The sequence below is a fragment of the Eptesicus fuscus genome, chromosome 21 (assembly GCF_027574615.1).
Source record: "Eptesicus fuscus isolate TK198812 chromosome 21, DD_ASM_mEF_20220401, whole genome shotgun sequence".
NCBI classification, from domain to species: Eukaryota; Metazoa; Chordata; class Mammalia; order Chiroptera; family Vespertilionidae; genus Eptesicus; species Eptesicus fuscus.
Genome location: NC_072493.1, coordinates 47587894 through 47612530, shown reverse-complemented (window position 1 = coordinate 47612530; position 24637 = coordinate 47587894). Strand labels below are relative to the sequence as shown.

Here is a 24637-nt window from a genome sequence, read left to right as displayed (position 1 = left end):
GTATTACAGAATTATACACTTGAAAGGTATATAATTGTATTAGCCAATGTAACGCCAATAAATTGAAGGGGGGGGGGGAGACTAGATAAATCCAAATAATTGTGAAAAACCCTCCCTGATCCCATCAAGAACTTCTTTCTTCATCAGCTAATACACCTGGGCTGACTCGTCACCAGGAGTCAGGAGTCCAGCCCCAAACCAGGCAAACACACACGGTAGAGATTGGCTTCCGTGGGGAGGAGGGGCAGAAACGCTGAGAGACTGACTTCAGCACCGTGGTGGCCAAAGATGTTTTTCCTTTTCTCCCTCCTTTAAAGTCTTGTATTCAGCATCTAGCTACAATCAAATTGCCTCTGTGAGGCCTAGCCGGTTTGGTTCAGTGGATAGAGCGCAGGCCTGTGGACAGTAGGGTCCCAGGTTCAATTCCGGTCAAGGGCACATGCCCAGGGTTTCCCGCTGGACCGCCAGTAGGAGGCGTGCAGAAGGCAGCCGGTCCATGATTCTCTCTCATCATGGATGTTTCCATCTCTCTTTCCCTCTCCCTTCCTCTCTGAAATCAATAAAAATATATTTAAAGATAAGAAAATCTCTGTCTTAAAAAAAACAAAAGTGCCTCTGTGGGATTGGTGGGGTCCAGCCCCATACACCCAGGCCTGGGAGGTGTTTGCCCACCTGTGCACTGGGAAATGGACTGGCAGACCCTGGTATGGGCTGTGAACCGACTCCAACCCCTCATGGCCAAGGCCCAGGAGGGCCTGAAGAACGCTGGCTGGTGTGGGCACACCCCATGGCCTAGAGCAACTTTGCAGAAGTTCAGGCAGAGAGCAAGCTTCGCGAAGAGAACGAAGCAGGGTCTGCAGGCAAGGATGCAGCCACCAACCAACCAGCCATTGTGCCAACTTTCAGAAAACAGAAGAGAGGTCCTCCCGCGACTGCTAGCGCCCTGCTCACAACTTTTCGGCTAGATGGTACCGGTCATGTGCATGGATTACGAAGCAGCATACTTGCTCATTCGTGGTCATCTCCTCCCGCGCACAGGGGCACCGCGGTCTGTCAGTTCCCAAAGGCGCCGGCCCTGCCACAGTCCCTGCCCTGCGCGTGTTGCGCCACGAGGCCGCCCCGCCCCAGCCCTGGAGCCACAGCCATGGTGCCCCACCTGCTAGCTGCCAGCATCCTGGCCCACCTGCTTGGCGGGCCCGCGGCGGTGGCCCCAGGAGGTGCCTTGCCTGCCTCCTCTTCCTCCTTGGCCGCCTTGGCCGTGTCCCCACAGAGCCACTGATCTCCCTTCCCAGGCTGCTGTGCCAAAGCTACTACAAGTCCTCGCCCCTCAATCGCACCTGCGCATGCACACAGGTGAGCGCCCCTTAGCCTGGGACTGGCAGGGCCATGGCAAGAAGTTTCCGCGCTCTGACCAGCTGGCCCACCAGCACTGGACGCACACGCGGGGAAGCGTCCCCCGGCCGGCCCTGCTCTGTGGGCTTCACCCGCAGCCACCACCCCATCAATCACATGCACACACACGCAAACACACGTGCGCACACACACACAAACCAGCCCTGTTTCCACCAGGCTTTTGCTTTTTGCTGTGAGGAAGTCTGGTCCCAGGGAACTTACCATGATGGTTATTTGCATTTTCTCTAGGAAGTAAATTCAGGACTTTATTTTATTTTATTTTATTTTTTTTACGACCCCAGGCCAATCTTCCTTGGTTCGTTTTTTGAGTTGAAATTCACATAAAATAACATTAACGAGGTTCATGTGTACAGTACAGTGTAGGATATGTGTTGTTTTTTCCTCTTTGACCCTACATTTTATTTTTCACACAAAGTCAAGATACAGACTTCATTATTAAATACATGCACCCTATCACTTGTTTGGTCTTTCCTCGTGTCTGTAAATTGTTCAATTATTTATCTCTTGAGCTGTTACTAGACATCACACTTCTTTCCTTCTGACACCACAGGTATGATATTGGCCCTCCTCATTCTACTCCCCCGGTACCTTACATCCCCACTTCTGGTCTCAATAGGCTGTATCCTGTGAATTTCCTCAGTCTTGTACTCCACTTCCATGATCGTCTCTTCAGCTGTGTCTCTTCCTTAATGGGGTGAATTGTTTTCATGTGCTCATTCTATTGGGTTTCTCGTGTCTAAATTTCTAACTCACTATGTTCTTCTATAAAGCAATCCATATTCTTCTTATGTCAAAAATTGACTCCCCCCCCCTTTTACTTTTTGGATATTGAAGCATGATTAATCTCCAATTACTCTCATATTTTCCTACTGACTCTATTCTATTGCATATGACACCCCTCCCCCCTCATCAGTAGATTGCTGTCCATAGTGCTGTTTGTCATTATCAGGATGACTCTACTGTCCATTCTTGTTGGAAGTCTCTCCCCTCACACACCTGACCTTCCACAGGTTGCTCCCTGGAATGTCCTGGGAATCAGGCTGTTGAGGGAGGGGCTTTGGCAGCCACCCCTGCCCCATGGCGACCACTCACTCAGACTCAGTGTCTGCCCAGGGTTCTGCCCCTCAGGGCTGGTCCAATGGGAGCCTCGGGACAGACACTGGTGGCTGAAAATGCAGGACTTGGGCTGTTTCAGGCCACACAGGGGAGGTTTCTCACTACGGACCATGGGCTCGGTCCAGTCCTTGAACACAAACATGGGGCGGGGGACCACGGCTTCCAACCTTCACCTGGCCCCTGACCCCTGACCCCTCCCTTCCTGTGAGGACCTGGGGTCCCTCTCTGGTTCCACACAGATGGGAATCTCCTCCCTATGGCTATCCGATGGTTCCGGGCATCAGTGGCCACTCAGTTTTGGTCTCTGTTCTCCACTGTGGTTTTCTCTCCATTGGGGGAGCTTTCATGTCTCTTTTTCTGCACTTGTCTGTGTCCAAACTTTTAGGACCATTGTAAGTAGCTTCACTTGGAATTCAGAGCAAACAAGGTCTCGAGTGGGTGCAATAATCTTGCACTTGACTCTGGGCACCTTGATCCTCTCATCGCCCACCCACTCAGGTCTCCATCTGGTCTGAAATGGATGTCTCCCTCCCATGAGCCCAGCCCCACTGACCCACAGCCACTCTGAGGGATGGGGTTCATGTCAACATGATCCAAATGAGGAAATGGAGGCTCAAAAACAGGACATTATCATTCAAGGGCACTGGGTGATGGGTATTGAAAGATCTGGTGTACGTCAAAATCAGCACTCTAACCCAAGTCAATGCCCCCCTGAAGCCTGGAGGAAGGACCACAGGATGAGGAGGAGACTTTAACCCAGAAACAAGGGGCACTGAGGAGGCTTGTCCTCAGGAAGGTGGGGTGGATGTTGTCACCAAGAAAAAAAAAAAAAAGAGCATTTCATGGAAGGTGGCTATGGTAGAAAGAAAGCCACACTCCGGGGTCAGAAAAAGGGACATGTTCTCTTCCCTTATTTCCCTGCATTTCCCCTCTGTGCTCGTTGTCATGGTGACATCGCCCTGAGCTGCACAGGGAGAGGGTGAGCGTGTCCCTGCTGATCTGAGCTCTGCAGGCCACAGGCACCCACGTCTTCCTGAAGCGTCTCCAGGGCCCGGGTGGCACTGTCCATGGTGAGGACCCCAGGGAGGGGCTGATGGACGGGCTGAGGAGGAAGGAGACCCTGTGGGGGAGGCGCTGACAGGGAAGGACGTGCCCTGGGTCACCTCACCTGGAAGGGGCATCTCAGGAGGCTCCGTGTCTAGTTACTGATCTCTCATGGAAACGAGAGCCAGGCATCTGGGAAGGGGTTGTTCCTCTTTTTGTGGGGCTGCTGACACGACAACCCCATCACAGAGAGTGCCAGCCTCCCAGGGGCCCCACCCTGTGTGTCTGTCTGTTCAGAGGACACTGTGGCCTCTTCCATCAGCACAGCTGGGTGCAGAGAGAGGAGACACCATGACCCCCACTTTCCTAGTGTGGCTCTGCCTCGGTGAGATGGGAGGAGGGAGAGGGGAAGCTCTAGTCTGGGAGGGACGCTGCCCCACAGCCTGGCCCTGGTCTCTCAGGAAACCCCAGGACTCAGGAGGCTCATGGGAGGAGGGTTCTGCTAGGGATTCAGGAGAAAACCTCTCACAGGGACTCTCTTCCAGGGCTGAGTGTGGGCCTGAGGACTCAAGCACAGTCAGGTGAGTCTCCCCAGGTGTCCCAGGTCTCATTCCTCCCTGAGGACAAGACAGCAGGGAAAGGAGAACAGCCATTCTGGATTACTGGGAGGTTTCATGCACTGACAGCTGAGGATAGGGTGGGAATGTCTTGGGACCCAGCCTATAATTCTTCTCAGGGACGCTCCCTGAACCCATTCTCTGGGCTCTGTGATGCTCTGGGGGCTGAGGATTGGGAAGACATTTCAGGGTAACCATGTGGCTCCAGGGTCTATGAGAAATGACCCCTCCCCCACCATGGATTCAGGCCTTCTTCAGAGTAAGTGGGGAAGGTGATAAGAGGGCAGAGGGAGATGTGGGGTCCAGGATGGGGAGGAACAGCTGGGCTGAAGTGGGAAGAAGGCTGCCCCAAGCCCTCACCCTCATCCTGATGCCCAGGAGGCTCTGAGGACCAGTCCCTCCCACCCACAGAGTCGGACTCACAGAGAGGTAAGTGAGGGGCTGTGTTGGGAGGTGGTGGGGGCCTCCATGGGAACAGGGGTTGAGCCATGCAGGGGTTCAGGTGTCTCTGAATTCACTTGGACCCGCCCTTCCCCTGCCTGGGCCTCAGTGTCTCCAGATGTAAAAGGAGAGAATCCTTGTCCAGAGCTTAGACTTCCTGTCGGTTCTGGCCCTGACCTCCTGGGAGAGGGGCCTCACAGGGAAGCCCCCAGCACGGGATGTTATGGGGCCTGTCCCCTCTGTCTCAGTGATGGTGACACTGTACAGGGAGGGACAGGCAGAACAAGGGTCCGGGCCCCCAGTCCTCCCCCTCAGCTCAGGCTCAGCTCAGAGGAGGGAACAGGGTGGATCAGCCCTGGTTCAGCTTCCGGCTCTGCTGCTCCTGCTGTGGGGCTGGGTGGTCCCCTCTCCTCTGAGTGTGGGGTTCCTGTCTGCTCATCCCTGGTCCCATCCTGCTCACAGGCTGCTGGGAGATGAGGTGACATAAGGGCTCACAGAGCTCAGGAAGGCAGAGCCCCAGCCCAGCCCGACCTTCCTCAGGGGCATCAGGGCCTGCAGGGTGGAGACAGATAAGGGAGAGACTCAGAGTGCACCCCTCACCCGGCGCCTCCCTGTCCCTGCTGTGCTGGGGGCGGGTAATGAGGAAGGACCCTCAGCTCCAAAGGAGACATGGACCGACCCCTGCAGAGGAGGAGCCCAGAGCACGAAGCTGGTGTCCGCCTGGGGGGCAGCGTGAGGACATCACAGTCCCAGCCCTGCCCCGTCCAGGCTGGGTGACTTGGGGCATGTGGTTAACCTCTCTGAGCCTCAGTGAAGTGGGAGATGGGGTCAGTAATCCCTGGTGCATGACTACTGGGAGGTGAGAGGAGATGAATGACAGTCTCCAGCATGTGCCTCGCACACAGTAGGTGCTCATTAAATGGCATCACTGGCTCATTCATGATGGCATGAGAGGGATAAGGGCTCCCAGGACCTTTCATGTCTGATTCCTTTCCAGGAGTCGTCCCCAAACCCTCCATCTGGGCTGACCCGGGCCCCATCGTCACCGAGGGGAGCTCTGTGACCATCTGGTGTCAGGGGTCTCTGCAGGCTACTGCCTACCTTCTGTATAAAGAGAGGCGCTCTGAGCCCTGGGAAACGAGGATCCCACAGGATTCCAGCAACAAGGCCGGCTTCCTCATTGGAGCCACGACCCAATCCCACGCAGGGCTGTACCAGTGTGCATATTACACCACTGAGGACATACTGTCAGAGCAGAGTGACTCCCTGCTCCTGGTGGTGACAGGTAAGGGAGACACCATGGTCCCTCCCCACTGTGGGCTCCAGGTCACAGGCAGAGGGAATAAAGTGTGGCCTCAGGGGACCCCACCCCTCACAGAGCACACCTGGGGCTTAAGGGTGATGGTCCCTTTAACACAGACCCTTTCTTCTCCCACAGGAGTGGGCGGTGCACCTTCCCTCTCAGTCCACCCAAGCCCTGTAGTGGCCTCAGGAGGGAACCTGTCCCTCTCCTGTACCTCACTGTTCACATTGGGCACATTCCATCTGCTGAAGGAGGGAGGGGCTGACCCACCCCAAAACATGGAAGCAGAACCGAGGATGCATGCTGGGAGGTGGTGGGCCATCTTCCCTCTGGGCCCCGTGAGCCCCTCCCATGGGGGGACCTATAGATGCTATGGCTCTTCCAGCACCTACCCCAACGTGTGGTCACAGCCCAGTGCCCCTCTGCACATCGAGGTCACAGGTGAGGGACAGAGCTTGGTGCATCCCCATCTGTTTCCTGGGCCCAAGGACCTGATCTAAGCTGTGAGCCCAGTGGAGCGCTGGGCTCATGGGGTCAGTGACACTGGCCTCTTGGGGACAGACCCACAGGCGGGAGGCTCAGGGAGGGACATGTGAGACCTGTCACTGCAGCCCAGTGGGCGATGTGGGGTGTAACCTGGTGCCACTGTCCCCTCCTCCCAGGTGTGCACAGGGAGCCCGCCCTCTCGGCCCAGCCAGGCACGCTGGTGCTGCCTGGACACAGCCTGACCCTCCGGTGCCACGCGGAGGCCGGCTTTGACAGATTCGCGCTGACCAAGGAAGGGGGCCTCACACACCCCCAGCGCCTCGATGGGCAGCGCAGCCCCGCCTTCCCCCTGGGCCCCGTGAACCGCACCCACGGGGGCCGGTACAGATGCTACAGTGGACACCACGGCTCCTCTGCGTGGTCGGCCCCCAGCGCCCCCCTGGACATCCTGGTGGTAGGTGAGGAGCCAGCCCTGCCGCTGTGCTGAGGGTCTGCTCAGGGCTCTGGGCCCAGGGTTACCCGGGGGTGATGGGATCCAGGAGAGGGCCCTGGAGCAGAGGCTGAGCTGGGCAGAGGTCTAGGGGAGGGAGGAAGAAAGGGGGTGAGGTCATGAAGATAAAAGACACCAAGGAGAGGGACTGAGAGGAGTTGGGAGGGGTCACAGACAGAGTCTCTGCAGAAGGCCAAGGTTCCTCAGTTCAGGGTCAAGGGCGTGAGGAGGGGTGGCTCTCTACACACCACAACCTTCCTCTCCCCAGGAATGTACAGGAAACCCTCCCTCTCAGCCCAGCGGGGACCCTCAGTGCCCTGGGGAGAGACCGTGACCCTGCGGTGTGGGTCTGAGATCTGGTTGGACACCTTCCACCTGCACAGGGAGGGGTCACTGGACCCTTTCCAGCACCTTCGTCTGCAGAACACGTCTGCACCCGCTCAGTCCACCTTCACCCTCAGTCCTGTGAGCTCAGGCCACCAGGGGACCTACAGGTGCTATGGCTCCAACAGCTCCTCCCCCTACCTGCTGTCACAGCCCAGTGACCCCCTGGAGCTTCTGGTCTCAGGTGAGGCGCCCCAGCCCTGCCCCCGTGTCCCCAGGTCAGTTCAGGGTTCTGTCCCCAGGGGACCTTGGCTGCAATGGGCTGAGGGAGTACCAGGTGGAGGGTCACCCATAGGGGACTCTCACCTCCCTGAGGGATGGAAAGAGCCAGAGCCGCTCCCATCCCTCTTCCTCCTCCTCCTCCCTCTGGCCCAGACATGCTCCCGTGGGCAGAGGGAGGCTGGGGAGGATGGGGCTGAGCAGAAGGAGAAAGGCCAGAGGCGCCCATCCCACCCTCCAGTCCCCAGTCCTGTGGCCTCAGCCTGAGACCAAGACAGGAGTGTGACCAGCAGAGGCCGGATCCCCAGGGAGAGCAGGATCCACTGCTGGGGCTCAGCCTGTCTCCCAGGGAGGACGCGGGGCGGGGGATGCGGAGATGCTGGGGGACCACCAGGGGAGGAGCAGCCCACACCCCTCTCCTCCCGTCCTGCTTTAGCAGCCTCTGAGGATGGGTCCCCAACGGGAGGTCAGGCCCGCAGAGGACTAAGTGAGGGTCTGGTGGGAGGTGGTGGGTGGGAGGAGCTCAGTGTTGGTCTTGGCTCAGCCACTTCCTGGGTAATGGCCTGAGGAGAGTTCCTCCTCCTCACTGGGACCCAGTTCTCCAAAGGCTCTAGGATACTGTGTGTGCAAGTGTGTGTGTGCGTGTGTGTGTGCGTGCGCATGTGTGCGTATGTGTGTATGCACGCGCGCACGCGTACATTGAGTGCACACACATGTTTGTGTTTATGTGTGAGCCTCCATATGTGTGTGTGCATGTGTGTTGAGAACTCAGGTGGTGTCTGAGTCTCCTCCACAGCCTTCCAAGGAGCAGCCGTGGAGTCAGGAGAAGCCTCAGCCCTGGTTGAAATCCTAGTTCTGCTCTTGCCCTCCTTTGGGACCTTGGACACATCTCCGAGTCCTGATCCATGGGCTGTGGGTCAGGCCCCCACCTCCCTCAAAGGGAAGGCCCTCAGCACACAGCCCGTCCTGGGTTAGAGCTCAGGAAAGATTCAGGCCTCCCTCCTGCCCTTCAGGGAGGCTCCCCACATGCACAGGCCCCACTGGAGGCGGGGGGGGGGGGTGTCAGGCTGCAGAGTGGGACAGGGATCTGGGGTAGAGAGGGGTGGTGATTGGGTTTGGTAACAGGTCTCTGCACTGGTGTTCTACTTTGAAGGACAGAGACAGCATAAGTAATAATAACAACAACACGTAAGGGAACTCACAGTCCCGGGTTCCAGTCCCAGCCCTGCCCTGTCCAGGCTGGGTGACCCAGGACATGTGATTAACCTCCCTGAGCCTCAGTGTAATGGGAGGTGGGGTCATCAATCCCTGGTGCATGACTGTTGGGAGGTTAGAGGAGATGAGTGACAGACCCCAGCATGAGCCTCACACACAGTAGGTACTCATTCAATGGCGTCATTGGCTCATCCATGACATCACTCATGTCCAAGGTCTCAAATGGAACCTGATCATTCTGACTGGGGGGTCAGTGGCCCTCATCCTGCTGCTCTCCCTCCTTCTCTTCCTCCTCATCCGACACCGGCGTCAGAGCAAAGGTAGAAAGTTGGGTGAGTAGGGAATGGGGTGACCTGGGTCACAGGAGGGAGAGGGGCTCAGAGCACCCACCACAGGAAAACCAAATTGGTGCAACAAGGAAGTTTTTAAAAGGAATTCTCCACAATTTAAAATCAGAAGATCTAGAAAGGTTACGTTTTAATGTGAGCGCATGTCTATAAAGGAAATCTTTCATCGTTTTCAATCCCATGGAATATAAAGCATACACACAAGTGTGTGTGTGAAGGTTCCTTCTTCCTTGAGGAATCACACAGAAAGAGGGCTCCTAACCTCCCAGGGCTGACACTGTCCCTCTTGACCAGCCCAGAGAGAGGTTCATGTCCAACCTCCTGCAGGGACCACACACCCAGAGCCCAAGGACAGAGGTCTGCAGATCAGGTAATTCCTGCCCCAAAGACTCAAAATTCCCACAGCCCATGGCCCCTCTCTGTCCCTAACACTCCTGTGTCCTCCCCAGCTCCAGCCCAGTTGTGGACACCCTGGAAGAGCACCTCTGTAAGAGGAAGAGAAGCTGCCCTGGGGGAGGGGGCATAGGTTTTTCAGGAGATGATGGGGGCGGGATCAGATGGGAGGGTATGGGGTCAGGATGAGAAGGACTGAGACCCACACTGCGTGGCCTGGTGCCTCACCTCACCCTTGGGTTAGTGGCTCATTTGGGAGCAGGTGGGGTGTGTAGCCCTGAGATCTTGGGGACCTGCCAGGAGACACACCCTGTTCTTCCCCAACAGATGCTTCTGTGAAGGACCCACAGCCCGGGGAGAGCATGGAGCTGGACCCTTTGGCAAAATGTAAAATTATGAACCATGAATATTCAAATATATTATACAAGAAAAAGGCAAACACATAGAAACAACCTAAGTGTCTTTGAACAGGATAAAGATGTGGTAATATATGCAACCAAAATTATTCAGCCATACAACATGAAATATGGATGGATCTGGAAAGTACCCCGCTAAGTGAAATAAGTCAGACAGAAAAGGACAAGAATCATATAATTTCACTCATGTGGTTATGAAATTGGAAACTCTGACCCATCATGTATATTAGATATTGAATATGTAATTAAAACTTTTCCTGCAAAGTGAACTTGGAGTCAAGAAAGTGTCACTGGTAAATGCTTCTGAACACATATACACGCATGAAACACACACACACACACACACACACACACACACACACACACACGGACATACACACACTCAACAAACTTACACAAGCTTCTCCTGAAGTAGAGAAGGAAGGCACATCCCACAACACAGTTTACTAGGCTAGAAATAAATTGATAAGAAATTCAAACAAGGAAGCTACAAACTGGGAACATCACAGGATGCTCCAAAATCCATGTGACCAAAGTCCTAGAAGCAGAGGATGAGACTTCAACTACTTAGGAAATAATGGCTGAAATCTCCCCATGGTTGTCAACAGCCATAAACCTACATATTCATAAAACTCAACGAATTGATATAGGATAAATCCAAAGACATCCACACCAAGACATATCATAACCCAACTAAGTGGGGGAAACTAACAGGAAAAAGACAACAACAAAGAACCGAGCACAACTCTGGGTGTGGATCTTTGGATTGTGGAAGCAGCAGATGTCAGGTATACTTGAGAAGACAGACTAGTCAGTTACCAGGTGACTGAGAAGGCTGTGGGTTTGAATGGCTGTGGGTTTGAATGGCCAAGGAACCAGCCAGCCCCCATGCTGCTAGCAGTGTCTGGTGTACCAGGGATCCGTGTGAATTCTCTGCTGAGCCCCTGTGAGTTTATGTCATCACATCACCTGCAATAAAGAGCTAGATGCCATTTGTTATCATTACTTTAAATATACTTTTATTTATTTCAGAGAGGAAGGGAGAGGGAGATAGAAACATCAATGATGAGAGAGAATCATTGATTGGCTGCCTCCAGAATGTCCCACACTGGGGATTGAGCCTGCAACCCAGGCACATACCTTGACCTGGCATCAAACTATGATCCCTGGTTCATAGGTCAACGCTCCATCATTGAGTCATGCCAGCTGGGTGAGAGCTAGATGCCATTTAGAAAGCTGCTCCTGACGTTCCACTGGTTCCCAGGAGCAACTCGATGACTGACAGGAAGACATCCAGAGTCTTTGCAACTGGAACTACCTCTGAGCAGGGTATTGTCATTCCTACCATGTCAGGAGGTAGCCATCCAGTGACAGATGAGAGAGGTAAACCAGGGGCCATAAACAGCGGTTCCGGAGGGTGAAGGGGAGTCACACAAAATGTTAGATACACAGCTGCCCGCCACAGGGACACCTCTCCCTCCACTGTCCTCTCCTGGGTCCTGTCTGGGTGGTGGGATGTTTGGGAATAGGGGTGTTCCACAGCCTCACTCGGGGTCTCTGAGAGAAAATGCCTTCCATTGGCAGATAAGTAGGTAATGAACAGGATAATGCAACTTTCCCAGGAGAAAATGACGAAATGAAGGTTCTTGAGATGGGGACATGATCCTGGATGATCTGGGTGAGTCCAGTGTCTTCACAGGGGAGAGGCCAAGGGATCAGAGTCAGTGGTAGGAAACGGGAGGATGGAATCAGGAGGTTGCTGGGATGGAGGGAGGGGTCAGGCACCCAGAACCCCAGGCAGCTCTGGAATCCAGATGAGGCAGGGACATTTTATCACCCAGTGAGACCGACTGTGTCCTTGTGACCTCCACAACCCGGAGATAAGAAATTATCTGGTTTACAGCCACGGCGTTTCTGGTCATTTCTTACAGCAGCAATAGGAAACCAACACAGACACTTCTGCTTCCTCTTGGCTAATGTGTGCATCAGATACCCTTTCATCTTTTTGCTTTTAACTGATTGGCACCATGCACTGAAGTGAACCTGGCCCTGGCCCAGTGGCTGAGTTTGTTGGAATGCCATCTGGTGCACCAAAAGGTTGTGGGTTGAGTTCCGAGTCAGGTCACATACCTACATTGTGGGTTCAATCCCCAGTCAGGGTGGGAGTGGGAACTAACAGATTCTCTCTCTCTCTCTCTCTCTCTCTCTCTCTCTCTCTCTCTCTCTCTCTCTCAAAATCAATGAACATGTAATCTCCTTGGGTGAAGATTAATAATAAAAAAATAAGAAATAAAAAAATAAAGTGAACCTCTTGTCAACCAGAAATAGTTGGCTCTAACTTGTTAATTCAGCCATAAAATCTCTGCCATTGCCCTGGCTGGTTTGGCTCAGTGGATAGAGCATCGGCCTACGCACTGAAGGGTCCTGGGTTCGATTCCAGTCAAGGGCACATACCTGGGTTGGGGGCTCAATCCCCAGTTGGGGGCGTGCAGGAGGAAGCCAATCAATGATTCTCTCTCACCATTGATGTTTCTATCTCTCTCCCTCTCCCTTCCTCTCTGAAATAAATACAAATATTTTTTTAAAAAATCTCTGACATTGCCGAAACCGGTTTGGCTCAGTGGATAGAGCGTCGGCCTGCGGACTGAAGGGTCCCAGGTTCGATTCCGGTCAAGGGCATGTACATTGGTTGTGGGCACATCCCCGGTAGGGAGTGTGCAGGAGGCAGCTGGTCGATGTTTCTCTCTCATCGATGTTTCTAGCTCTCTATCCCTCTCCTTTCCTCTCTGTAAAAAATCAATAAAATAATAAAAAAAAAATCTCTGACATTTAACTGTGCTTTCAGCATTTACATTTAATGTGATTATCAGCCATGCTGCTGTTAGGTGCCCCATATTATCTGTTGTTTCTGCATGTCACCCCTGTTATTTGCTCTTCTGTTTTCCCCTTACTGTTCCTCTTTTTAGTTTTTTTGGATTTTTTTTTTTTTTTTTTTTTTTTTAGTATTCCATTCTAATGTATTTACCAGTATTCTAATTATAACTCTGTGCATGATGTTATTTGAAGGGGCTGTGGTAAGTATTACAATATAGACACCCAATTTCACAAATTCTACACAGAAGTCATATTTTACTTCTTCAAGGAAAATGCAGAAGCTTTACAGCCGTGTAGGTCCTTCTACCCTCACCACTTTATGCTAGAGTTGTGACATGTATTACTGCTACATACATTACACACCCCACCAGATCATGTGACTTATTATTTGCTTTCGGCAACCATGCATATTTTTTTAAACATTAGAGGACAAAAATATGCTATGACATTTACTTAGCTATTTATTTAGATAGTTTTGTTCTCTGTTTATTCTTGAATTTCCAAGTGTCCCTCTACGATCGTTTCCTTTCTGCCTGAATAACTTGTCATCTCTTTTAAGCACGTCGGCTGGCAATATATTTGCTCAGTGTTCCTTCCTCTAAGAATATTTTGCTTCCATTCCTGAAGAATACATCCAGAGGAATTCCAGGTTGACTCTTCTCATCTCCCAGGACTTTATATGGAATCAGAAAGCAAAGCAAAACAAAACAATTCTGTTGTAGAGGGCCTCCTGGGAAGGCACATGGACATTCTTTAAATTGTCAGCTGAGCCCGAGGCACTGGCAGAGTCTGTGTCCCCAGTTATACGCCCCCCCCCCCACAAGAAGGCGGGCGGGGGGGGGTATTCAGTTTTGACTACTTACCTTTGTCCATGTGTCAGCAGGGATGGGTCTAGATATGTAAATCCAGTAATGCTATGGCCTAGTTAAGAATGCAAATAAAATCCTTTGACCCTATAAAATAAACCTGCTGTGTGGCTCGGGTGCTTGCTGTCTCTCCATCAGAGAGAATGGAGCCCACCTAGTTCCCAGCTTTATGAATCTAAAAAAAAAATAAAAAAAAAATCTACCAAACACAATGGTTTCTGATAGGAAATCTGGAATCACTCCAATCATGTTTCTTCTGTATGAAATGTGCCATTTTTCTCTGAACCTTTTCCATTTATTTTTACTAGTTTGGTAGTTTGATGATGACCAGTGTTGCCATGGACATGAAGATATACAACTGGGTTCCTTAAACATGTAAAGGTATGACTTTTCAGCAAATTTGTGAAATAGCTGTTTATTTCCTCAAATTCGTTTTTTCTTCATTGACATCATTGTCCTTTGCTGGGAGATCAATAACATAAATTGTGGCACAGGTCCCCGAGTCTGTCTGTGTCCATGTTGAAATCTGGACTGTCTCCCACGTGGGCGCTTGCCCAGTGCAGGAGATGGAATTCCCAGTGTGAGGGAGGAGCTCTGCTCAGGGGAGGAGGAGCCAGAGGAGGCAGCAATGACTCAGGGGTTTTGAAGGAGAGCCATGAAGAAAAAGATGGTGCTGACCTACAGAAACAGGAAGTCAGTGAAGGGAAGTGTGTGGGGAAAGGAAGTCCACAGTTCCCGTGGGGCCCTGCTTTCCTCTGAGAAATGGAGACCAGTCTTCTCAGCACCTCCCAGGCCTCCCTCTCCCCTGGGGTGTCCTCCCTGGGATGGCTCCACTGGCTCCTCCAGGCACCAAGGAGAGTGGAGCAGCCTTCACTTCCTCATTGGAGCACTTCACAGAGACCATCACCTCACTCCACGGACCCCACTGAGCCCTTCTGAGGAGTGTCCCCCACCCACCACAGACTGAAATTGTCTCATCTGTGTCATCCAATCAGCCTCCTTCCTGGTCCTCCAACCCAGTCCCCACTTATTTCCTCTCCCCACCTCCTGAGGACCCTTCCTGTAGCCTCATCTAGTCTGAGCCTGCCTGCTGCACCCCTCCACCAGTTTCCACCTTCAAAAGAGATCCAAGTTGCCCATCTGATATTCAAGGCTGGGAATGGTCAGGTTGAGCTAAACTCACCAGCCCCAGCAAACACGACTCTCCCTCCACAACCCAACTCACCCAGTTACCCACACTCCCCTCCACACCAAACCACACTCAGGAACGGAGCTGTGGGAAAATTCTGTGCAGTCAGGTGACTCAGTTGGTTGGAGCGTCATCCCGATATCACAAGGTGGCAAGTTCAATCCCTGTAAGGTCACATACAAGAATCAAGCAATGAATGCCTAAATAAGAGGAAAAACAAATCTCTCTCTCTCTCTCTCTCTCTCTCTCTCTCTCTCTCTCTCTCTCAACATAGCCACCTCCTTTCCAACCTGCTGGACCAAGACCCATCCTGTCTTATCTTACTCAACCGAAAATGTACTTTGTGCTAAAGGTTTGTGTAAGAGTTATATGTGAAGATCACATAAATGACTTAAGATACTGACCAACAGACCATCCAGGGGCCACCTGAACATTGGAGTTTTATTATCAATGGCATTAACAATCAATAGAGCCGGTCTGCATGACATTTTCACATAGTGGTCACCTTTTAAAATCAGAAATTTTTTCGTACAATCTGTTGATTCAGATTTATCCCATTGACTTGGAGCTAAAATCCCAAATATTTGAATGGTTCACTAGATCTGTGTGACAAGCTGAGCCTTCACCTGACTGCTCTTACTTCTGACCACAGCTCAAGATTTTCTGGTCAAAAACAACCACCCCCGCCAAACCCACCAACTCTGGGCTGCTCCCTCCTCATGCCTTGGGTCAGTCCATGCCTGAGAAGGACCCCCTCAGCCAGGACCAGGGTTGCATGGCATCTACCTGCCATTGAACCTCATTATCTCATTTCCTTCATTCTCCTAATGGGTACATGAGACAGTAACTGAACACTTTGTCGCCTAAATTTCTGTGACATCTGCTTCATTCATCTCACCCCATGAGTCCAGGAAAGGGATCCCTGATCTTCAGCTACTCCAGAGCCTGGTCAGTGACAGCCCATGGTTACTGCTCAGTAAGTACTGCCTGATTGCCTGGCCAGTGACGGCCCAGGGTTACTGCTCAGTAATACTGCCTGACAGCCTGGCCATTGAGGGAAGGGAAGAGCAATTGCACTTACAGAGGCTCAGAAAAGGGAAGTGTTCTACACAAGCTCGCAGAGGGTCTAGAAAAGTCAGAGTCAGAATTGGGCCGGAAACTGGGTGGGGTCCTCTCCTGCCCTGTTCCTCCCTCCTCACCTGGGACTGCTGTCACCCTCTGGATTTGGGCTCGGAATGAGGTGGCGGCAGAGCGTCTGGGGTCTGGTGTGACTCAGGTGGGTCTCAGAGGTCCCACAGCTTGCTGTCCCCTAAGGCCCACCCTTCAGGGAGGGGCTACTTCCCTTCCTGAGAGGCCCCTGATGAGGAACCAGTGATGTATCACTTGAGGACTGGACCTTGTCACAGCCCATTCTTGCCTTTGTCCCCCAGGCTCTGTGGAGTTTATGTCGTCTGCACACTGGGGACCATGTGAGGAAGCACCCCGACCCAGAGCCTGCCTGCCCTTATGGGCCTCGGTGAGCTCCGGGGAAAGGAGGTGGGAAGGTGTTAACAGCTCGGTGGCCATCACTGGGCTGACGGGATGGTGAAGGGAAGGGAGAACGTGTGCATGTGTGGAGTCTCAGGAAAGACAAGGGCATTCCCAAGTTCACACAGACTCTGTGAGAGCAGGAGCTGGTGCTTCCTTCTGCTCTGCCCTGCGCCCTACACCCTCGGGTACTGGGACCAGGGTCACCCTCTGGATTGGGGTTGGACAGGAGGTGGAGGCAGAGCGTGGAGGGTCTGCTGAGACTCACATCTGGTCCTGAAGGTCCCAGGACCTGCTGTGTCCTCAGCCATCCTTCAGGGAGAGCAGAGTGAGGCTGATGAGGAAACAGGGACCTGTCACCCGGAGCCGGGGCCCTGTCACATCCATACATCTGCTTGTCCTGCTGGGCTCTGTGGACTTTATCCGTCATCAGTGCCACTGGGGACCATGGCAGACAGCACCACAACATTGACCTTCATTGTCCTCCTGGGCCTCGGTGAGTTGGTGGGTAAAGGAGGAGGGATGGGGGCCCTTCCCCTCCCAGGTCCTGGTCTTGTGAGACCCCAGGACTCAGGAGGCTCAGTGGGGACTAGACTTTTGGGGGAAGACACGTACTCAGCCCCAGGTCTGCCCCCCATGCTCAGGGGCCCTGACCAGGCTTGGAGTTTCTGTGTGCGGTTGGGGACGGTTCTCACAGGGACTCTCTTCCAGGGCTGTGTCAGGGTCCGTGGGACCAGGTACAGGCAGGTGAGTCTTCCCCCCTCCCCTCTGACCTCCTGCTTCAGGACAATCCCCCCAGGGCAGCTGGGGAGACATGAGGTTTGGAATAACGGTCAGCAATCTGGGAGGGGCCTGGAGTGACAGCTGGGGAAAGTGGGGAGAAGGACGTCCCAGACATTTCAGGTCTGATTCCTTTCTTTTTTTTTTTTTTTTTTTTTTTATTTTATTTTATTTTATTTTATTTTATTTTATTTTTTTTTTTTGCCTTTGATGATCATCCTCTTTTTATTTTTTTTTTAATTTCTTTATTGATTAAGGTGTCACATATTTGTCCTCATCCCCCCATTCCCATCCCACCCTTCTCCCCACGCATGCCCCAATCCCCTGTTGAACTTAACCGTTGGATAGGCTTATATGCATGCATACAGGTCCTTTGGTTGAACTCTCCCCCTCCCCCCACCCTCCCCCTACCCTCCCCTATCCTCCCTCTGAGGCCCGATAGTCCGATCGATGCCTCCTTGATTCTGGTTCTGTTCTTGTTCCTCAGTCTATGTTGTTCATCATTTCCTCTAGATGAATGAGATCAAATGTCACTAGATATATACTAATAAGAACTGAATGTGAGACGAGCAATAATATTTATGCTGACAGGCAAATGAATCAATCTGTAGCGAGCTTCCCCCTGGACCAACAGTTCTTTTGAGACCCAATTTCGATGTCCAGTAGTTCCTTATGTGTACATGTCAGCACTGACCCCTCAGCTCTGGATGGTGGACAAATGGTGGTAATGGAGGTCCGACTCCCTCTGGTTTGGTCTCGGCCGAACCCAGGGGCACGGCGTCACCTGGACTAAGGGGCACGTGGCCTCACCCATACCCAAGGGGCGCCTGGTCTCACCCGGGCCTGGGACCCAGCCTCACCCGGATGGATCCAGGGGCGCACGGCCTCACCCGGACCCAGGATCTGGCTTCACCCGTACCCAGGGACGCTTGGCCTCTCCCAGACCCAGGGGCACGTGGCCTCACCCGGGCTTAGTTGCACAAGGCCTCACCTGGATCCAGGGACACATGGTCTCACCCAGACCCAGGAACGTTTGGCCACTCCCAGACCCAGGGCCACTTGGGCTCACCCGGACCTAGGTGCACGAGGCCTCATCCGGATCCAGGGACGCATGGTCTCACCCGGACCCAGGGACGCTTGGCCTCTCCCAGACCCAGGGCCACTTGGGCTCACCCGGGCCTAGGTGCACGAGGCCTCACCCGGATCCTGGGACACATGGTCTCACCCGGACCCAGGGATGCTTGGCCTCTCCCAGACCCAGGGCCACTTGGGCTCACCCGGGCCTAGGTGCACGAGGCCTCACCCGGATCCAGGGACACATGGTCTCACCCGGACCCAGGTACGCTTGGCCTCTCCCCGACCCAGGGCCACTTGGGCTCACCCGGGCCTGGGTGCATGAGGCCTCACCCGGATCCAGGGACACATGGTCTCACCCGGACCCAGGGATGCTTGGCCTCTCCCAGACCCAGGGCCACTTGGGCTCACCCGGGCCTAGGTGCACGAGGCCTCACCCGGATCCTGGGACACTTGGTCTCACCCGGACCCAGGGATGCTTGGCCTCTCCCAGACCCAGGGCCACTTGGGCTCAACCGGGCCTAGGTGCACGAGGCCTCACCCGGATCCAGGGACACATGGTCTCACCCGGACCCAGGGACGCTTGGCCTCTCCCCGACCCAGGGCCACTTGGGCTCACCCGGGCCTAAGTGCACGAGGCCTCACCCGGATCCAGGGACACATGGTCTCACCCGGACCCAGGGACGCTTGGCCTCTCCCAGACCCAGGGCCACTTGGGCTCACCCGGGCCTAGGTGCACGAGGCCTCATCCGGATCCAGGGACACATGGTCTCACCCGGACCCAGGGACGCTTGGCCTCTCCCAGACCCAGGGCCACTTGGGCTCACCCGGACCTAGGTGCACGAGGCCTCATCCGGATCCAGGGACGCATGGTCTCACCCGGACCCAGGGTCGCTTGGCCTCTCCCAGACCCAGGGCCACTTGGGCTCACCCGGGCCTAGGTGCACGAGGCCTCACCCGGATCCTGGGACACATGGTCTCACCCGGACCCAGGGATGCTTGGCCTCTCTCAGACCCAGGGCCACTTGGGCTCACCCGGGCCTAGGTGCACGAGGCCTCACCCGGATCCAGGGACACATGGTCTCACCCGGACCCAGGGACGCTTGGCCTCTCCTAGACCCAGGGCCACTTGGGCTCACCCGGGCCTAGGTGCACGAGGCCTCACCCGGATCCAGGGACACATGGTCTCACCCGGACCCAGGGACGCTTGGCCTCTCCCAGACCCAGGGCCACTTGGGCTCACCCGGGCCTAGGTGCACGACAGGTCTGATTCCTTTCCAGGAGACGTCCCCAAACCCTTCATCCGGGCTGACCCAGGACCCATCGTCACCAAGGAGAGCCCCGTGACCATCTGGTGTCGGGGGTCTCTGCAGGCTAGTGCCTACCTTCTGTATAAAGAGAGGGGCTCTGAGCCCTGGGAAACGAGGAAACCACAGAACTCCAGCAACAAGACCGGTTTCCCCATTGGGGCCATGACTCCATTCCACGCAGGGCTGTACCAGTGTGCATATTACACCACTGGGGACATACTGTCAGAGCGGAGTGACTCCCTGCTCCTGGTGGTGACAGGTAAGGGAGACACCGGGTCTCCTCCCCACTGTGGGCTCCAGGTCACGGGCAAAGGGTATAAGGTGTGGCCTCAGGGTGACCCCACTCCTCACAGAACACACCTGGGGCATGAGGGTGACGGTCCCTTTAACACAGACCCTTTCTCTTCCCTCAGGATTGTATGGTGCACCCTCCCTCTCAGCCCAGCCAAGCCCTGTGGTGGCCTCAGGAGAGAACGTATCCCTCTCCTGCAGTTCTAACCTCACATCGGGCACTTTCCATCTGCTGAAGGAGGGAGCAGCTGATCCGCCCGGACACATGGAAGCAAAACCAAGGATGCATGCTGGGAGGTGGTGGGCCATCTTCCCTCTCGGCCCAATGAACACCTCCCATGGGGGCATCTACAGATGCTATGGTTCTCTCAGCACCTACCCCAATGTGTGGTCACAGCCCAGTGCCCCTCTGCACATCGAGGTCACAGGTGAGGGACAGGCCCGGGTGCATCCGGGTGCATTCAATTGTTTCCTGGGCCTAACATGACTGTGCTTTGTGTTACTTGGGACCCTGGGCTCAAGCGGAGTCAGTGACACTGGCCTCTTGGGGACAGACCACAGGCGGGAGGCTTAGGGAGGGATATGTGAGACAGCTATTTGTAAAGTTGAGTAAATGCACAGCCCACTTAGAGAATTCCACCTCTAATATTGTAATTTGTGAGTAAGCAGTTTGATTCCTGAAAGTTTTCTAAATGGTAGTAAGTGCACATAGGAAAGCTATTGTTTGGACACACTTATATCATGGCCTGTTAGCCTCCCAAAGACTTTCTCCCTGTGGACTGCTTTTCAGTTGATCCTCTGATATAAAATTATAATCCCCAGCAGTCAAAGGGAATGCCACTTCTTTATTCCCGATGGCATACCTATTTTTCTCACTCACCTCCCATAGGATGGAATGACGGACCAAAATGGGCCACAGCTTCCCCTCTGGAGAACAGCTTAATTCACACCCAAAGTTACTTCAAGGCAAATCCATTTAAAAATTTGCATTTTATGTTGAAAGCACTTAGGCCTCTTTGTTCCAATCCATTCTTCTGTTTCATTAGGGTTTGCTAGGAATGCTGTCTTTTCCTGAGAGATGCACATCCCCCCATAATTACCTTTTCTCTGACCTTTCACCACATGACACACATTGCAAAGGCTTCTTGGTGTCACCCATTTGGATATTAACCCAACTGAGTGACACTGACTATCCAAGTGCATTTTCTGGATTGTGGAGCTGACATTTATTTATTTATTTATTTATTTATTTATTTATTATATGTTTTATTGATTTTTTACAAAGAGGAAGGGAGAGGGATAGAGAGTTAGAAACATCGATGAGAGAGAAACATCAATCAGCTGCCTCCTGCACACCCCCTACTGGTGATGTGCCTGCAACCAAGGTACATGCCCCCGACCGGAATCGAACCTGGGACCCTTCAGTCTGCAGGCCGATGCTCTATCTACTGAGCCAAACCAGCCAGGGCTGGATTGTGGAGCTGACATTTAGAGTTATTGTGTGGATCACTGTAAGGAGGAGAGGTCAATAATTTTGTTTATATCTCGGGTTTTATAGCAAAATAGGGTAACAGATTGACAAGATTTCCTACCTTGGGTGCTCACTCAGTAATGAAATTAGGGGGGTTTTCTCTGTGACTTAAAGTTTTAGCCAGAAGTGTGGACGTCCTTAGTTATGACCTTTGTTGTACTTTGAGATAAAGCAAAAGCTCACACCATTAGCATCCATATGCCAACATTTCTCATTTAGTGAATATATCTACCATGGTAGGTATTCATTTGTATAATTGTAGAATAAATGAATTAAAACCTAGCCAGTTTGGCTCAGTGGATAGAGCATCTGATATGGAATGAAGGGTCCCAGGTTCGATTTTGGCCAGAGGTACATGCCCAGGTTGCAGGCTCAGTCCCCAGGAGGAGGTGTGCAAGAGGCAGCCAATCAATGATTCTCTCTCATCTTTGATGGTTCTATCTATCTCTCCCTCTCCCTCACTCTCTGAAATCAATAAAAATATATTTATTAATTAAATAAAGAAGTTAATGAAAGAATAAATATATGAACAATTCCAGTTGACAATGACTATGCGAACCCCAGAGAAGAGGGGCCTGGGTGCTTTCAATATAAAATACACAATTGTAGTGGATTTTCCTTGACATAACTTTGGGTGTGAATTAAGCTGTTTTTCGGAGGGGAAGCTGTGGCCTATTTTGGTTCGTCTTTCCATCCTATGGGACGTGGAGTCCAGATAGCTGCCCCATGTGGGATCTCTCAGCTCTAGGGAAATAAGCTCAAGGGGTCTTGGGTCTCAGGCTGAACACAGAACACACAGCTCTTCATTATTTCTGAATAGGGACCATTTTGTCCTCACCCTCAGTACTTGGACACAGCTAACTCTGACCGAGGTGACTCAGAGCAGGTGCTCAGTTCAGAATCAGGGAAGCTGATGTCAAGGAAAGGTGAGAACCAGGGTAGACACCAGAACCCTGGAGATTTGGGTCTGCCCTGACCTTTATGACCTTTTCCAGCGTCCAGACCCAAAGACTACACAGTGGAAAATCTCATCCGAATGGGCGTGGCTGGCTTGGTCCTGGTGGTGCTCGGTGTGTTGCTATTTCAGGCTCGAAATGACACCAGAAAGACCCACGATGCAGCCAGGATGGGAACTCAGAGGCAACAACATACCGTTCAGAGTGGGGGAGCCTTGGAGCCCATCTGATGACCCCAGGAGGTACTGGAAGAGAATATGGACCACAGTTGGGAAGACTGTCCACTGAGAATGCTCAGGGGTGAAGACATAGTAGGCGAGGTTTGGGTGCAGGAGAATGTGGGTCATGTCCCTGTAGAGGACGCCTCCTCCATCCACCTGAGGTGCTCTCCCTCCCTCCCTGTTCTTGCTCATTCTCCTTCATGGCCCTCCTGTTCTCACCCTGTGATGTGAGGGTACATCCCACATGGCTGGTTTGAATTCACATCTATACACCTTTTCATGCTGGGCCACATCCATCAATCAAAATGGTATCTTCATAACCCTGGGATTACTTTTTATTTTTTTTAACTGTGTTTTTATTGATATTACTAAAAAAGGAAGATAGAGGGGTGCTAAGATAAAAACATTAAGGAGAGAAAAACATCAGCTGCCTCCTGACACCCCCTATTGGGAATGGAGCCCACAACCCAGGCATGTGCCCTATCGAAGTGGTAACCTCCTGGTTCATAGGTCGACCCTCAACCACTGAGACACACTGTCCAGGCTGTAGGATTATTCTTAAACCAAAAAGAGCTAAGTAAAAAAAAAAAAAAAAAAAAAAAGTCCGGATACCTGCTCCATGTGGTCCACCCATTGCACAAATCCACCCCATCCTACCATCTCCATGCGGCTTCTTCTTTGTATCCTTACTTGTGAACTTCTCTTCAACTGGATTTCATATGGTTCTGAATGATGATTTTTCTGTAGTTTAATTCTGGTTTCACTGTGGTTATGGGAGGATTTGAGTACTTCCTTTACTTCCTCTGCTTTCTTGAGCAGAAGTTATAATATTTTGATAATAAATAAGTAATTTTGAATTGTTGGCATCATTTTATTTAAGTAATGCGTAAGGTTTGTTTTATGTCACTTTTTATCAATTTTCCAGACCCGTTTTAAATTGATTCAGATTTTTTTGGTTTGTACATTTACATCCATCAGTTTGGAGGTCACACATGCAGTTCCAATAGGAATAGTTACCACCATTGTTAATATTGGTTAATGGGTCTGTGGGCCAATCACTGGCTGCAACAACAACCTTCCACCTGGTGCGAGAGGATCACGGTGCCTCAGTGTTTCTACCAAAGGGTCATTGCAGATGCCAGCTTTCTCCAGCATCTTATCCTGACCCTGTGGCCACGTCTGGCTTAACACCAGATGTGGCCACAGGGTCAGGATAAGATTGCTGGAGAAAGCTGTCCCATGTACATGGATCCGAACCCTTGAAAGAACCACCTCCAAATACACCAATTTCCCCAAAAGGATCAGCCTTGAAAGGATCACTGCCAACAAAAATATCAAACTGGAAAAATATCCAAGTCTGTACCTGCACCTGGATCTGCCAGTGAACTTGATTCTACAGTCGATGGGTCTTCCTCATTGCATTGTCTGTCACTGTTGAATTCAGGAGAAACCTTTTATTTTGCAGCTGCATCGCCAATCCATTCTCATGAACCACCGCTCCCCACACCTGCCCCTCCCAGGCCTTCTCCACAGGATTGTCTGTGTCCCTGAGCTGTGCATATATGCATATAAGTCCCCCAGTTAATTTCTCCTCACCTACCCAGCCACTTCCTCCTTCCCTCGGAGATTCCATGGTCTCTTCCATGCTTCTATGTCTCTGGATCTGTTTTATGCTTCAGTTTATATTGTTCCTTAGAATCCACACACAAGTGAGATCATGCGATGCTTACCTTTCTCTAACTAGCTTATTTCACTTAGCATAATGCTCTCCAGGTCCCTTCATGCTGTCTCAAAGGCTAAGAAATCCTTCTTTTCTACAGCTGCATAGCATTCCATCATGTAAATATACCAGCTTTTTTTACCCACTCATCTACTGATGGGCCCTTGGGCTGTTTCCAGATCTTAGCTATTGAGAATTGGACTTCTATGAACATGGGAGTGTATATGTTTATTCTAATTGCTATTTCAGGGTTCTTAGGATATATTCTGGGTGTGGAATCACTAGGCTAAAGGCAGTTCCATTTTTAATTATTTGAGGAAACTCCACACCATTTTCCATAATGGCTTCACCAGTCTGCATTCCCACCAGCAGTGGACTGGGGTTCCCTTTTTCTCCACATCCTCACCAAGTGTC

General features: G+C 52.2%; 2 protein-coding genes across 2 annotated transcripts; both read left to right on the top strand.

The window, feature by feature from the left end:
- Positions 1 to 4427: 4427 nt before the first annotated feature.
- LOC129147537 (leukocyte immunoglobulin-like receptor subfamily A member 3) lies at positions 4428 to 10140 on the top strand. Its single transcript, XM_054710057.1, has 11 exons — positions 4428 to 4449; positions 4569 to 4619; positions 5629 to 5916; positions 6070 to 6375; positions 6597 to 6878; positions 7179 to 7478; positions 7950 to 7979; positions 8944 to 9060; positions 9370 to 9445; positions 9525 to 9562; positions 9796 to 10140. Exons 1-11 carry the CDS (start codon positions 4428 to 4430, stop codon positions 9912 to 9914), a joined length of 1629 nt encoding a protein of 542 aa, XP_054566032.1. The 3' UTR covers positions 9915 to 10140.
- A 6916-nt stretch (positions 10141 to 17056) lies between these two features.
- LOC129147618 (leukocyte immunoglobulin-like receptor subfamily A member 6) lies at positions 17057 to 23360 on the top strand. Its single transcript, XM_054710377.1, has 4 exons — positions 17057 to 17087; positions 19476 to 19763; positions 19918 to 20223; positions 22322 to 23360. Exons 2-4 carry the CDS (start codon positions 19667 to 19669, stop codon positions 22510 to 22512), a joined length of 594 nt encoding a protein of 197 aa, XP_054566352.1. The 5' UTR covers positions 17057 to 17087; positions 19476 to 19666; the 3' UTR covers positions 22513 to 23360.
- Positions 23361 to 24637: the final 1277 nt, after the last annotated feature.

Excerpts from the sequence above, each read along its gene's own strand:
- LOC129147537 (XM_054710057.1), top strand. The coding sequence starts at position 4,428 with ATGGATTCAGGCCTTCTTCAGA. Across the intron at positions 5,917-6,069 it reads CCTGCTCCTGGTGGTGACAG|GAGTGGGCGGTGCACCTTCC; the intron begins GTAAGGGAGACA and ends CTTCTCCCACAG. Across the intron at positions 9,563-9,795 it reads CACCCTGGAAGAGCACCTCT|ATGCTTCTGTGAAGGACCCA; the intron begins GTAAGAGGAAGA and ends CTTCCCCAACAG.
- LOC129147618 (XM_054710377.1), top strand. The coding sequence starts at position 19,667 with ATGACTCCATTCCACGCAGGGCTGTACCAGTGTGCATATTACACCACT. Across the intron at positions 19,764-19,917 it reads CCTGCTCCTGGTGGTGACAG|GATTGTATGGTGCACCCTCC; the intron begins GTAAGGGAGACA and ends CTCTTCCCTCAG. Across the intron at positions 20,224-22,321 it reads TCTGCACATCGAGGTCACAG|CGTCCAGACCCAAAGACTAC; the intron begins GTGAGGGACAGG and ends GACCTTTTCCAG.